At 39.5% G+C, this 16,217-nt stretch overlaps 1 protein-coding gene and 1 long non-coding RNA gene across 2 annotated transcripts in view; one reads left to right on the top strand and one right to left on the bottom strand.

The window, feature by feature from the left end:
* The window catches only part of mmp23bb (matrix metallopeptidase 23bb), a 16,460-nt gene extending 12,338 nt beyond the window's left edge, over positions 1 to 4,122 (bottom strand). The window contains exon 1 of the mRNA XM_022665969.2: positions 3,646 to 4,122. Within this exon, the coding sequence (XP_022521690.2) occupies positions 3,646 to 3,750 (105 nt within the window). The 5' untranslated portion in view covers positions 3,751 to 4,122. The remainder of the gene's footprint in view (positions 1 to 3,645) is intronic.
* LOC125804622 (uncharacterized) overlaps positions 1 to 16,217 on the top strand; it is a 19,614-nt gene extending 3,397 nt beyond the window's left edge. The window contains exon 2 of the long non-coding RNA XR_007440759.1: positions 15,468 to 16,217. This is a non-coding gene — a long non-coding RNA (uncharacterized LOC125804622). The remainder of the gene's footprint in view (positions 1 to 15,467) is intronic.

The raw sequence follows: 16,217 nt of genomic DNA, 5'->3' as shown, positions 1-16,217 counted from the left end.
CCCCCTCAAGTATAAACTAGTATTTTAATTAACACTGCTAATATAAAAATAATTGCATTTTACATTTCTTTCCATCCATTTTTATGTACCTTTAAAGGTGTCTTTTTGCTAAAATCCATTTTTTTTTTGTTCTTTGTGAAATACAGTAGGTCTCTCTGAGTTGCACATAAAGCCGATTCTCAACCTCCATTGTCTGCAGTAGCTAGTAAAAGAAAATATTTAGAAAAAGCTGATCAGGGTGGAATTTTACTTTCTGGTTCTGGATTACCACATCTGTATGAGAGTATCTATAGGTTTAAATAGGATCTCCGGTGGATTTGCCGTTTTACTTTGAGAGACTCTAAGACTAGGTCAGTGGCTGAACTTCACTTAGCAGGGCATTATTACACATGTTGTAACATATGTAACATACGATATTGCAAAATATGTTATTAGTGTAAAATTGTCTTTATTTATAAATCGTTTCTAATTGTTGGTGTCGCGGTGCTGTTAGTCAATCAGAGGTGATATGTTTGCATGTATGAATATTCATGAGCAAAAGCTGAAATCCTATTGTTTCTCCTGGCCCACTCCTTCACCGGACTAAAGCAGCGTTATACTGAATCACCAAAGCACTTTTTAAAAAAAATGAATTGACCTTTAAATATCCACTTTAAGAAATTGCGTCTTATGAAGAACAAATGAGATCGATCAATTTTTTTATTCGATTGACACCACTAATTTTTTTTTGCATTTTTGGCTATATAATTTAAGTTTTTGACCATTAAGTGCTTCTCTAGTTTGTGTAAATATGAATACTGCTTGAAGTTCTGATTGATAAGACTCAAAAGACTCTTTATTTTTAAACATATTTTCATGAAATTAACTGAAACCCATAATTAGCCCTTCATACAGAGCGCTGGCTCACAGGCCTCGAGCAGAGTGACGTTGAGGAGTGTGGATAGGGGACGGACAGTTTAACCACAGGGGGAGAAAAGGGTAAAAGAGGTCAGTAAAAGAAGCAGAAGCAGGTTAACCACAAGAGAGAGGAATCGGGTCGAACGCCAGAGCTAATCATAGTCTAACAGAACAAAAGGCAATGAGACACCAGAGCAGAGCTGCCCAGATGCTGAGTCCCATCCTCCTCCTCCTCACTCCTCACCTCCACCGTCTTCATCTCTCACCAGCTGCTGAAATATCTCTCACCCACATGTGAGGGTGTGAAGAGGGGAAGCCCACCCTCTCTCCTCCTCTACAGAGTGACCTTCAGCACCTTTCCTCCTCTCCTTTCATCCTCCTCTATCTCTCCATTCATTTTACTGCTTTTCTACACATCGCTGTGAATCTCAGCTTCTGGTAGTTCTGTAAACGTTCACTAAAATACTCTCAATCTCTAACATAATGTATATCTTGCAATTGTTCCTTAATATTGTTTTAATGCTCCAAAATGTTTACATTTTAAATGTTTATTTATGGCATTTATTTAGAGAAACTTACAAGGTTCCTTATGTTACGGAAGTGGGCCAATATAGTGTTAGGAGTCTTGCCCAAGGAGTCTTAGGCTTTGTTCACATTACCAGGCTGTAGTGACTCAATTTTGGGACTGATCACTTTTAATTCATGAACATGCGACGAAAATCTGAACAGTCAAATCAGAATTCACGTGTCATTTTGCTGTTACGCATTAGCATTAGTGCTACGTGCTTCTCTCTCGTACCCACACTGCATCTCTTGGTGCAGCTGTGCAGCTATAGCTGCAAAAAAAAAACAGCAAAAGCAAACCGCCTGACCTTTTTCCTACACCTCCTGGACCTGAACATGAACTTCAGAGCAGCTGTTTACTGTTTCTCCACTCCAGCAAAAGATGCTCCACATATGAGCTGCTAACTCATCCATTTATAACCCTTTATAAAGCTACGAGTCTCTCGTCTCTCTAACATGAGGGTTTTTTTGTTGTTGGTGAAGAAGGAGACGTTTATACAGGTATCAATGTGCAGCAGGTGAGACGGTGTTTCAGGAACAGATTTGTTCACATTATACACAGATACAGATCACTTACATTTACAGTGATTGTGAACCGACAAGATAGACAAATCAGATCTGAGCAAAAAATCTGATTTGAGCAATGTGGCTTGTAATGTGAACGTAGCTTTATTGTTGTAGTGCAGCGTTCAGTCACCCAGAACAGGAATTGAACTTTAATATTGAACACTGTCCCCCACATGTTGTCGTAACTCACTGATAGGTAGTGTTATTCACTGCACCCACTGAAAATGTTATAAAGTTATGTGAAGCTCATAATGAATAGACCAATAAAAATGCTCCAGAATTTCATTGAAAGTGAAGTAGTTTTTTCTTATTCTATAAAGTTGCATTTTGGAGACTTTAGGCTGTTTTTTTTTATTTTAACAACTGAAGATGAATGATCACTTTTGTATTAGTATTATCCATCAGTTGCAGACTTGGTTGATGAATTAAGTTTTGTTCAGAATATTTAGGTGGTACAAAAGACAAATTCTTTATTGATCATGACATTTTGACACATCAAAAATAATCAAAAAGTGATGTAAAAAATAACATCAAAAAGTGATAAACAGCTCAAGATATCAGATAAATGTATGTAACAGCATTTTAGATTAATACTAAGAAAAATGAAGAAAAACATCTGGAATTATTTAGTAATTTAGGTGTCAAACTAACCAGAATATGTTTTATATTTTACTTTCTTACATTACATTTTTGCACATCTCTGCTGGATTTTCTCAGTCAGTTTTATGAGGTAGAGTCACCTGGAATTCAGGCTTTCAGTTAACAGCTGTGCTGAACTCATCAAGAGTTAATTACTTGAATTTCTTGTCTCTTAATAAAGTGTTTGAGAGCATCAGTTAAAGTAAAGTAGTGAAGAGGTAGAGTTACAGGTATACAGTGAATAGTGAATATTTGAGTAATGTTCGAATCCAGATTATGAAAATCAAGAAATACTCAACTAAATAAAGAAAAAAATACATTAAGAAATGAAGGTCAGCCAATCCGATTTTTTTTAAAGTAGCCCTAAGTACCGTCAAAGTCAAAGACCATCAAAAACATTATGATGAAACTGGCCCTCATCAAGAGTGTCTGATGTTACCAGACTCTGTTTAACAATTTTAAGTTACTACATGATTACTTATGTGTTCCTTCATAGTCTGAATGACTTCACTATTTATTCACAGGGAACAATCTATAAAACTCTGTAGTAATATTTATTCATATTTTAATATTTGTTCTGTATGTACATTGCAAGTACAAATTGCCCACTTACATACTGTGCATGCATATGATCAGTTTTATGCATAAGACAGTGGTTTGAGCTGCTTTGTGTTCATGATTTAAAAGCTTTAATGTCTTAAAATTTAATTTATAATAGTAAGTTTTGGTCCAAATCAGAGTATCTTCTGCTGTGATCTGAAATTTCTCGGACATCATCCTATATAACCAATCCTATATAGATCTTATATACTCTTTTTCATTAGTTATTTAATTATTAATGTTATACTGTAAAATTAAAAGTGCCTGACTTTTGCAAACTGCATTATTTAGTCTTTATTATTTATGCAGTGCATCACAACAAAATAAAATAAATAAATAATACAATAAAATAAAATAAAATAAATAAACAGCACTTACCAGTCCTCTGCCCCACAGCCTGATGCCCTCAGTCCAGTCTGGAAAGCAGCTACCAGTAAACAAAAGTGCCAGAGGCAGCAGGAGACCAGTCCAAACCCTGCACATCCCAACACACACTCCTGTACACTCCTCCTCCTCACTCTGATCACTCTGATCACCCAGTGTGAGTGTGTGTGCAGATCCACTGATCCACTCTTCTTCACTCTTCACCCTTCAGTCTACAGGAGCTTCAGCAGCTCCCACTGAAACACAGGGCAGTCCTCATTCCTGCAGGATTAAAGCCACATGCAGGAGCATCCATACACACACACACACCTCACACACTTCCCTCACCGTCCCACAGCCAGAGCAGAAGAACTTTGTCCTCGTGTTTCCTCTCAGATCCACGATCCAGTCTTCCTGCATTCCTCCTTCTCCAGCTCCTCACTCTGCTCTCTCTCTCTCTCTCTCTCTCTTCTCTACATCTCAACTTTCCTCATCTGCTCTCAGCTCTGAGCTTTATTTCCCTCCCCTACTCTCACACAAGCCCCGCCTCCTGTGCTGTAAATTGACTACTTGCCCAGCCTGCTGCTCTGAGATTGGCTGGTTGTAGAGATGTTATGATATCATTGTTCATCTGTTTACTGTTCTTCTCTTCTTCTGATACCCAAACTTCGAGTTTTGGCCAGTTATTATTTCTTTACAAAGTTTAAAATGCTGAGAAATCCAGATCTTTGGTTTTATGATGGTCTAAGCTGGTCTTTGATGGTCAAGGTTGTTGAGAAACTGCTTCAAAAAGTTGCATTAACAAGTTGAGTGTTGATCGTGTGAAACTGTGCAACATTGTGCAGAATTCTTGGTGCAACTCCAGTGTCACGAAGTTCTCATTTCATGTTTTGTCATTAATGTTGTGGTTGTCTCTAGTGTGAATGAATGAATGACCTAAGAGCCGGTATTGTGCTCCAGTGCTGGGCGATTATGACCTTAAAAAAAATCTTAGTTTTTTTTCACAAAAAATACGATTTTCGATACGATTGTAATCGATTTTTTCGCCCCCTTACTGAAAATGTCACAGAAAATTATTATTGTTTTCCACAATTAATCATGTATTCTCACTGGAGGGTGATGCTGCAATTTTTAGACACGGTAGAATTTATTTTTGGCTTAATATATGGTTTATCCGACTGAGTATTTGTGTCAAAAGTGCTGTAACTCGGACTGAGCGCAGTGTTTAGAAAATATGCATACGTTGGTCTGTGGGCGGCGCCGGTAACCAGGGTAAGATGGATAAACACTTCAGAAACGAGGAGCGTTTTCAGATATTTTAGATTAAAAAGATAAAATGTCTGCTTGTAAAATTGCAATTACTCCATTTTGAAAATCGCATTAAAACTGTAATTTGAATTAACAAATTGAATCAGGAAAATTGCCCATCGCTATTGTGCTGCCATTTCAGGCTCTTTTTGTTTGGAACTTACTTATGAATATTCAAGACATGCAAACCTCTCACCTTTGATTGACAAACAGCACTGTGACGCTCCCTCCACGGCTCTGCAGTGGGCAGAGAAAGGAAGTCCATTCACACCGGAATTCTCTTTTAAGGCTAGCTTTATACTAGCACTATACTTTCGTTTCTAGGGCATTTCCCGCAGTGTCCGGATGTAGCGTTTTGAATTTGTGAGCCATTTAGAGTTGGAGTTGCTGGTGTGCTTTGGGTCGTTGTCCTGATGCAGAACCCAAGTACGCCTGAGGGCCGGACATTCTCCTTCAGAATTTTTTTGGTAAAAAGCAGAATTCCTGCTTCCATCTATTACAGCGAGTTATGACAACAAATTATCAAGGTCCTAAAGCAGTAAAGCAGCCCCAGACCATCATACTACCACCACATTTTTTGTAGTTCAGTATGATGTTCTTTTTCTGAATTGTGTATTAGTTTTACACCACATGTAATGGAACACACCATCCAAATAGTTTACCTTTTCTCTTCAGCCCACAGACCTAAAGTTCTGGGGATCATCAAGATGTTTGTTGGTAAATGTGAGACGGGTCGTTGTGTTCTTTTAGGTCAGCAGTGTTTTTCGCCTTGGAACTCTCCCAAAGAGATCATTTTCACCATTTCACCAGGTTCACCAGTGTTCTATATTTTCACTATTTGTGAATAATAGCTCTATAAAGGTTATAATAGGTTCTCTGGAGTCCCAAAGGAATGACATTTACATATATCAGTCTGGAAAAGGTTACAATCACTTTGTTGTCTCATCTGTTGTTGAGTTTCTTCAGATGGGGGTATAATAATAATAATAATAATGTGCTGCTTTTAAAGATCTTTTATCTGCTTCATGTTGTCAGACAGATTCTATTTAAGTGATTTCTTGATTCTACAGGTCTGGTAGTAATCAGGCCTGATTGTGGTTAGTAGTGAAATTGAACTCAGCTTTTCATAAATAAATTAGTTAATCACAGTTACTTCATAGTAATTCATAATTCATCCCAACATTTTTCCCAGCTGATGTATGGTCATCTTGCAGATCAATGTGTTACAAAAGCCGCAGAACAAAATTCGGGTTTTACGTGGTGTTTACAGCACATCTAATTCTGTGAGTTTATTTAAGCAAAAATCTGATTATTGTCATGTAAACTCTGACTTTACCATTATCTGATTACTCAACTTCATGTAAACATGTTAATCGGATTACTGACAGACTGACATACTCAGACATTCTATAGTACCATGTTTTTTGCACTATAAGGAGCACTTAAAGTCCTTTAATTTTACAAAAATCGTCAGTGCCTCTTATAATCTGGTGCTCCTTATGTATGAATTTTACCAGTCAGGTATTAAGAAGCAGTAAAGCCTCTCCACTGAAGTACAGCTTTATACAGGAGTTTTAGCACTAAGCACTAAGGCTGGAGCAGTATTAGCATTAGCAGCTTACCACACTGAACACTAGCTCCTTTGCCGTTTAGAGGTTAGCACTGCTGGAGCAGCATTGGCGTTAGCTACTAACTGTGCTAAGCACTAGCTCTTTCATTGTTCAGAGGTGAGTATTATTGGACTGTAGGCTGTGTGTTTACTGTTTTAAAACAAGCTACGTGGGATGAACCACTAGCTAATATTGCCCTGGCTTACTGGAACACTAGCTAACGCTAGCGGTTAGCTGCTAATGCTGTTGCACCCAGCCTTAGAGGAAATCTGGAAATCTAAGCTTACTGTAAATGAACAGAAGTGCTTTACTCACCCAAATAAACAGTTTTCAGGAGAGAAATCTGTGTGGATTAACATCCAGCACTCGTTTGACTTTTTAAAATATATATATATTTTTTAAGAACTACAGTTTTGTGTACTTAACATAGCTTAGCTTTACTTAACTTGGTTACACCCCACCACCCAGTGGTATTTCCACTTGCTGAGTTAGGAGGAAAACATGGCGACACCCCTGGTTCTTACTAGTGTTGCATAATGCGCTTTATAATCCAGTGCGCCCTATGTGTGTAAATAGACCAGAAAATAGATATTCATTCATGGTGCGCCTTATAGTGCGAATAGGAATAATTGGATTATGATGTTCATGTGAACACACTCAGTGTTGGCCATCCAGTATGAATATAGACTAGTAGTTACCAGCCTTTTGAAGAATGAATGGATAATAGATTACTTTAATGCAACTCTAGAACTGCTTGAACTTCCTCCCCCGTTGTCCACCTCATGGTAATGTATTCAGGTACGCAGCATGGCACATCTCAGATGTTGAGTTTGGAGGTCCTGGAGGAGCCCTGCTTCCCCGAGGATGGAATGTGAGTTTGTAGATAACTTTCTTCAATAGACTAACAGTCTCTCCATAGCTCAGAGCCTCTGTCCAAACATCTGCACAAACACTCACTTCCTCTCGGGAGCTGTGGAGGCAAGTGTGAGATCAGGGACATCACTTTAGAGTGGGTTTGGGGAACTCCGGTCCTGGAGTGATGGATTTTTTCCTGCACATTCCTGGGTACTGGTGTACTCGAGCAGGAGGGCAGGGGGATAGTTGCCCCCCAGGTGCCCTCACTGTTGAAAAAGCACCATTAAAATGCTCTCTAAAGTAGGGCTGCGTGATATATCTTTTAAGCATCGGCATCGCGATGTGCGCATGCGCAGTAGTCACATCCAAGACGTGCAATGTCATTTAGGGCAATTAATTTAAATTAAACACATCATGTTGCTGAGTTTTGATTCTTGACACAAGAATTAGATACACAGCGCTGTCTCTGTGTCTGTGTGAGTAACAGGCTGCTGTTGTCTGAGAAGCGCAGGGGTGGGGGGGGGGGGGGGGGGGTAGGTTTAAACACGAGGTAACCGCATGGCCTCCATCCACATGGTTGGGCACGTGCTTGTAAACGTGAGCACGTGTTGAAAGCTGTGCACCTCAGAGTCCAGCACAGTTTTGCAGCATAGATATTTCCAGTTACAGCTGAATTCACGCTTTTAATCCCAGAATAACAAACGCTCTTATTTACCCTTTAAAAAGCCATTTAAGTGTCTGATTAAAGGGCTGATTACTGTTGTTTTGCTGTTTTACTCTGGTTTTGAGATCTCAACATTGACTCAGCTCTTGATTGGTCCGGATTCGGTTTCGAACCAGCAGGATCATAGTGCCAATGCTTTCCTGCTGGACCACTCAGAGCCCATTAAGACAGTTTACATCTATCCAGTATCTTTTATTTTACTTCAGTCCTGGATATATAGAGTGCATTATTAATATAATTAACGTTATATGTTGTATCATTGGCATTGACCGTTTTAATCTGGTGAAATTCTCAGTTAGTGGTGTGCCATATCATATCATATTGCACATCAAATTCAAAGCTCTTACTATCGCCTACAAGGTGATGACAGAACAGGCTCCTTCCTACCTGCACTCGCTCCTGAAGGCTTACGCTACCTCCCGGCCGCTGCGCTCCTCCAATGAACGTCGCCTCGCTTTGCCAAACATTCACACAAAGCAATCCAGACTGTTCTCATACAGAGTTCCCCAATGGTGGAACAAACTACCTTCCACTACCAGATCAGGAGAATCTCTCGCTATCTTTAATAAACTCCTGAAGACAGAGCTCTTCAAAGAGCACTTACTCTCCTAACACCTCTAACTAACTACCTTCTACTACCAGATCAGGAGAATCTCTCGCTATCTTTAAGAAACTCCTGAAGACAGAGCTCTTCAAAGAGCACTTACTCTCCTAACACCTCTAACTAACTACCTTCTACTACCAGATCAGGAGAATCTCTCGCTATCTTTAAGAAACTCCTGAAGACAGAGCTCTTCAAAGAGCACTTACTCTCTTAATACCTCTAACACACTAACTACTTCTAACCTCATTTCCTTCTTCCCCTCCTTCACTCCTCTATCCTATTATTCCCCTTTGTCCTCCTTTTATCCCTATCCAAAGATGTTTTACCTTTAAACTTATTTTACATTGTACTTGAATATTGTAAGTCGCTTTGGACAAAAGCGTCTGCCAAATGTAATGTAATGTAATGTAATGTAATGTAATATGCAATAATATTGACAAATATTGAATGTTTTTTTATTCGAGTGTTTTGTCATATTGCAGAGAATATAGTAATCACAAATATGACTCTAAAATATTGTGATATTACTATTTTCTATTATATTCTGTCCCTAGTGTAGAACACATGACCTTCTTATTGTGTTTACTTTCATGCTCCACCCCAGACAGTTTGACCAATCAGCAAAAAGAAGGGCAAAATGCTCCAACTAAATGAACTTGTTAACTGATTCAAATCAAATTAACTACAGGTAAGAAACGTCCTTAATCTCCAATCACAGTAGAGCAGGAACATCTCTGTCCAGCCCTGTGTCCTCGGTTCCCCGCCTCGTCTTCAGAGCCTGCAGAGGTGTTTTAACATGCAGACCGAAGCCCCCCCGCTCGACCTTGTCCACATTTTTGCTTTCTGTGTTCTCTGCAAGTCAACTTCTGACAAAATGGCCGACACCAGCACTTTAAAGGCCCACAAATTAGGCATGCACAGGCTGCGCTCATCAAAAATCCATTGTGTAGAATGAGGTGCAAATTTGGCATTTGCACAGTTTGGCGTAATGCTCGGCGTTCGCTGCCAAACGGCCCTCAGTCTCTTACTAACCCCATTAGCCCGTTTGACCTCTGCGGGGCCGAGGGACGGCCTGCGGTTTCTCACAGCGTGATGCTTTACCTCTCAGATCATTACTGAGAGAGGTCCAGTATTGACCAGGAGGAAATCATTAACTCATGATGGATTTACTTGGCTCCTCTATCCGAGGGGCCTTGCATAACCTCCTAACTCAATTCAAAATTCATAAGACCTCACAATGCCTTTCTTGTGCATCTATAAGAAAGCTCAGAAGGCCCGGTGTATAAAATCACTGCAGCGCCGGGAAATAATACAAAATCCATTAAAACTCACATTAATTCAAGACCAATTTGAGAACACCAGACCTGTAAAGGTAAGGGAACAGAACGTTTTTGCGCATTCATTTTCAGATGGTCACATGATTGTATAAATGCAGTTCATTCTCGGACTCTTTACCTTGTAAAGACCTTCTGTGACCTTCAGCAAAGTTTAAAACTTATAAGACTTTCACATACTATATGTTTTTAGCATTAGCATTAGCCGCTAACCGAAGGTCTGACGCTAACCGCAGCAACTTTCTAGCTCTGAAAGTGTTAATGTTCATTTTTCTTTTCTTTTTTAAGCTGAGTATTAAAGCTGGGTGAAATTTCAGTCATATTTCAGGACTGGCACTTGGAGTGTTAAAGGAGTGTGTTCCAATAAAGAGCTGGTTTTTGAACCAGCTCGTGTTTCCACTGGTTGTAGTAGAACCGACAAAAAAGTCACATCATACGTCATCAATAGAGGGTGATGCACAGTGGCGGTAAGAAGAAGCTGAGCGATGCTGGTTCCATGACAGTGGAAAAGTGCAGTTTGTGATGCTTGCTGAGACTGGAGTCTGTTAGCTGATGTATCAGAGCTGGGGATCTGGTGCTTTCCTCAGAGTGCACTATGATGCTGCAATGTGATGCTAGTGATGGGGGAGTCCTCGAGAGTTTGTTGGTTAACTTGTTCAGGTTTATCCCGGTCTTTAAAATCACAAAAGCGCAAAAATAAAGAAAAATGGAATGTAAAAATGCTAAAGAGGAACACATTGTGGTGTTTAAAAAATATTTCTGTCTTTAAAAGTGTTTATTTTTGTTTTTCTTTTATTCGTTAAGCTGAGCTTTAAGGCTGGGTGAAATTTCAGTCATATATCTGGCCTGGTGCTTTGAGTGTTGAATGAGTGTGTCCAGTAAAGACCTGCAAGATAAGATTTTTTTGTGTTAATATTTTAGGCACATTATATTTATCAATACGTTTGACTTTGAATTTGTATTGCCCTGGTTCTTCCTGTATTATGTTGGTTAAAAGAAGTGTACAGTTCAATACATTGAACTAAAAAAAAGTTTTGTCCATTTGTTCTATAGGACACGTGACTAAATTTGCAAGACTAGATGTATTCCCAATGGGAATTTTGATATACTAGTGCATTTAAAAAAAAGTTGAATAGTTGAATTTAGTTCAAAATGTGAAACTCATATATTATATAGATGTATTAAACACAGAGTGATCTATTTTAAGCGTTCATTTCTTTTATTGTTGATGATTATGGCTTACAGCCAATGAAAACCCAAAAATCAGTATCTCAGAAAATTAGAATATTACATAAGTCCAATTGGTACTTTTGGCAGTGTGGGCAGTGTGCCAAGTCCTGCTGGAAAATGAAATCTGCATCTCTATAAAAGTTGCTGTAAGATTTTGTGGGAAAACAAAACTGCACTGACTTTAGACTTGATAATAAAACACAGTGGATCAACACCAGCAGATGACATGTCTCTCCAAACCATCACTGATCATCAGTAAATTTTACATTTCATTTGTAAATCAAGGGAGCAGAGTCTGGAGGAAGAGTGGAGAGACACACAGTCCAAACTGCTCGAGCTTTAGTGTGAAGTTTCCACCAATCAGTGATGGTTTGGAGAAAGCTGGATGGGATTCCAGTTCATTCCAGTCATATTTCAGGCCTGGCTTTGACAGCACCGGATTAACACCATTCCTGATCCGGATATTCCCAGCAGGAAGAGACGCGTGGATCTGGTGAAGGACGAAGGACACCTGAACAGCAGACTCATACCTCCCGCCCCTCGCTCTGGCCGGGGGCCCGGGGGCTGCTGGCAGGGGTCCAGGTGACTGCGGAACCGGAGGCCGCCTGACCCCCGCGCTGTCACTCACTCTGGGAAAGAGCGGGGGAGAAAAGCGAGGGAGGTGGAAGGGCAGAGCGGAGAAAGAGCAGAAAGACAGGAGCAGCTCTTTCAGCGGCCGTGAGGGACGAGACTTTAATTGGCCATCGATCCATCAGTCGGACCGTCCTCTGGCTCCAGCTCCCGGTTAATGATTGGACATGACGTCAGCCTAAACACACGCACTTACCCTTGAGTTTGTACACACACACACACACACACACACACACACACACACACACACACACAAGACACACACACACACACACTCGCATGCATGCCTTCCCACAAAAACAACATACCCCACATACCCAGCACCTCCCTGGAAGCCGCCCCCCATCCCGAGTTCTCAACACTGAACACTGCCTTAATGAGGTGGTCCCTTTAGCTTGGACACTTTCCAAAATATAGTGCCCACCAGACCACCAGAAGTTCATGAACCCGTTAATGTGTGTACTGGTGCATCTTAAAAAAATTAGAATATCATTGAAAAGTTACTTGATTTCAGTAATTCAGTTTAAAATGTGGAACTATTAATATATTATATAGATGTATTAAACACAGAGTGATCTATTTTAAGAGTTTATTTCTTTCATTGTTGATGATTATGGCTTACAGCCAATGACAGCCAATGACATGGGCAGTGTGCCAAGTCTTGCTGGAAAATGAAAACTGCATCTCCATAAAAGTGAAGACTTTGGACTTGATAATAAAACACAGTGGATCAACACCAGCAGATGACATGTCTCTCCAAACCATCACTGATTGGTGGAAATGTCACACTAGACCTCGAGCAGTTTGGACTGTGTGTCTCTCCACTCTTCCTCCAGACTCTGATCCCTTAATTTACAAATGAAATGTAAAATTTACTGATGATCAGTGATGGTTTGGAGCACTTCTTGCTTCCATCTGTGTTCATGAGTCTACAGTCTGTAAACCTTGAATACGTGGCATGTTCATGGCAGGACATCATGAAGAAAGTCTCTGCTTACTAAAAGAACATTGCTTCACACAGTTTCCCCTAAGAAGAGTAATCCCTTTCCCACCACATCGGTGGATCCTCCAGTGGTGTTAAAACAGGCGTCACCTCTCAACTGAACCCATGTACACCCCCACCCTTCTTAAAGAAGGAATAAAAGGTAGGAACACAAATATACTCCCACTCACTAATATCCCAAATGTTACAGTGATGGTGTGAACTGTCTTCACCACATCACTGTATTGTTGTGTAGGGCGGTCTTTTCCGGATATACAGTGCTGTAAAAACTCTACCACTCTACCCACTCAAGCAGTACAGAACTGTGCCCAAGCATACCTCATACAGTTCACGCCCCCCCGCATCGTCTGGCGCGATCCATTATGGCAAATCACATTTTAAACCATGGTTTTGCATATTTATTTAATTTTTGCTGTCAAGACTAAAAAAATTTGCATGCATAATGGAAATTTGGACTGGCAGTCAGGTGTCAAAATACAAATACTTTGTTACGTTACTTAAGTAGAAATGTTGTTTATCTATACTTTACTGGAGTAATTATTTTACATTTTCACACAATTATCTGAACTTTCTACTCCTCACATTTTAAAAATAACCTCTTTACTCCTATTTCATTTCAGCTCTTTTTCATTCCGGCTTCTCATTGTTTATTAACCCCTTAACAGGCCAGGTTTTTTGTCAATATTCTGTCTGACATTACACCACTAAATCTTAAAGTTTCTATTCATGCATTACATAAAAAGCTTTCATGATTGATAAGGAACATTACTGAAATCATAATTGTAATTGCAAATATAAAAAGAAAATATTAAAGTAAATCTGCTAATGTTAAAATATAATAAATAAAACCGGTTCTTTCCTGAACTTCACTTTAAAATCAATATTTTCCTGAACACAAATCAAAGACTTCATGTCCTCCAAACCTTGAGTTTCGTTGTTTGTCTAGTTTTTACATCTATTTTTAAACCTGCAGAATTTGGGTTGATTCCTGTTACTGATCTGGAATTTTTAAGCGGACAATAACATTTTAATATTACATTATGGAGTGGCCTAAGCTTTTGTTCTTAAAGCTCACCTTCCGTCGTTTTTTCTTTCATTTTAAAATGTCTAGTTGTGGTCTCTAGTATGAATGAATGACATGTGAGCCGTTTTTGTAAAAAAAAAAAGTGCTCAGGTGTCTCTGTATAGCTCTTTTTTAATGGACTGTTTTAGGGGTGTGTCCAAAATGACCGGATTCCAGCTTTGCTCATGAATATTCATACATGCAAACAGCATGCAAATATCTCTCCTCTGATTGGCTAGGAGCACTGCGACGCCCCTCCACCGCTCTGCCGCTCACTGCCTCCCACCTCCTAACTGATGAGCGGTGATGTTGCGTCGCTTCAGCTCCGCCTCTGGGAGTTTCTCGAGCCAAGGTGGGCTGGTCTGTGAGTTTCTGCCTACGTAGGCAGAAAGATAATTCAAAATTCACCCGTTTTTCGGAGGGGGGGAGGGGGGATTTCTTTGCTTAGCTCCTGCAGACAATGGGGGCTGCAAAACAGTTTAATGTGCAGGTGTACACATTCAACTCGGAGAGACCTACTGTATTCCACAAAAAACAAGAAAAATCGGATTTTCGCGGAAGGTGAGCTTTAATGGCTTTATTTTTTTCCCTTAAATTACTTTTACTTTTATACTTAAGTAGTTTTGAAACCAGCACTTTTACACTTTTACTTAAATAGTAAAAAGCTTGAGTTGATTCTTCTTAAACTTCTACAGAAGTATTTTAAACTCCTAGTATCTATACTTCTACCTACAGAGTAATGAATGGAGATACTTTTCATATGTTTGCTGGCAGTCTGAATATGAGGGTTCATACACTTTTTTTTACCCAATACATTTCCATGATTTTTTTCATGACTTTTTTTATGCCTTCAGGGCAAATTTTCATGACCATATGATTTTTAAAACAGTGCTATAGTAGATAATATATAATAGATATATTTATAGTAGATCTAAAATGAATCTGACCCACAATATTTAATAATAAATTATAATGTCAGATCCTGACAGCTCCATTGCTTAAGGGCTAAATTACTGAACTAACTCTTGAGCTGATGGATGATGTATTTGTAGCTCAAAATATATTTTCTCCATCGATAAACTGAAACACAAAGATTTGTAAACCAAATTTCCATAATTTTTTCAAAAGTTTCTGGTTATTTTTATTTTTCCAAAACTTATCCAGGCCTGGAAATTGCTATTTTCAAATTCCATGATTTTCCAGGTTTTTCATGACCTTACCAACCCTGGAATATAGCTCAAAGCTTATTTGAAACTATAGAATTCGAGGCATTTCAGATCCAGAAACTGTCTCTAGCTCTGTTCATCATTCTGGACTTCTTTATTTTGGAGTCACTCAGTTAACATGCAATCAAATTATTTTTATTATATGACTAAAACATTGATTCTGATCCACAGATTTAAACCATAATGGTCCTTCTACACGAACAACACACACACACACACACAGAATTAATAGTATTTTTTGTTTTATTAGGATTAACAGGACAAAAATCACAAGGTTACCAAATGATGAAGAGCACTCACTGAAGCTGAGGGTTTGAGCACATCGGACCCAAATTCGCCACCATCTCTCAAACCGGGACTACGAGAGAGGAGTTTCTGGATGGAAACTGAAAGTCTGCAGTGATGAGGTTAGTGTCTGTGTTGACACGGACCATTCCAGCATTCCCAGCACACAAGAGCAAACATGTTTAAGGGCAGAAGGTGATCTCTCGCTCACGTCCTTCCACGCCGAACAAGGCCAAGCGAAGCCAAAACGAAGCCTTTAACTTCCCGCTCTCGCTTCCATACCTGAATAGAGATGTGTTTTTAATTGGGTTGTAATGACGAGGACTTGGAAGCGGGTCAGAGAAGCTAAGTTGGAGCACATGCCTTCTGAAACGGCTCATTGAGCAGGCGGGAAGATTCCAAGATTGAAGAGAAGATTCCCTTGAAATGGAGTTGGTTGCGTTTCAAAGGAATTCCAATCGCCCATCTGCTCGATCGTCTATTTATCTTTTTCCTTTTCTCTCCAAATGCATTTACAGTCGCTTCGAAACGAAGGCGTGCGCCGTAAATCTTAAAGTAAAGTAGCCTGAGGAGAAACAAGTTAATGTGGGGATGTCAGTGCACTGAAAAATCAGCTTAAACATCTGGTAAACTACCCGGTAATCACCCAAGCACACTCCGAGCGAAGAGAATGGCAACACTTTTTAAATGTAAAACTAAAAAAAAAATAATAAAA

Source organism: Astyanax mexicanus, chromosome 9 (assembly GCF_023375975.1).
Source record: "Astyanax mexicanus isolate ESR-SI-001 chromosome 9, AstMex3_surface, whole genome shotgun sequence".
Taxonomy (NCBI): Eukaryota; Metazoa; Chordata; class Actinopteri; order Characiformes; family Acestrorhamphidae; genus Astyanax; species Astyanax mexicanus.
The sequence above is the reverse complement of the archived record's forward strand: the minus strand, read 5'-3'. Positions and strand labels throughout refer to the sequence as shown.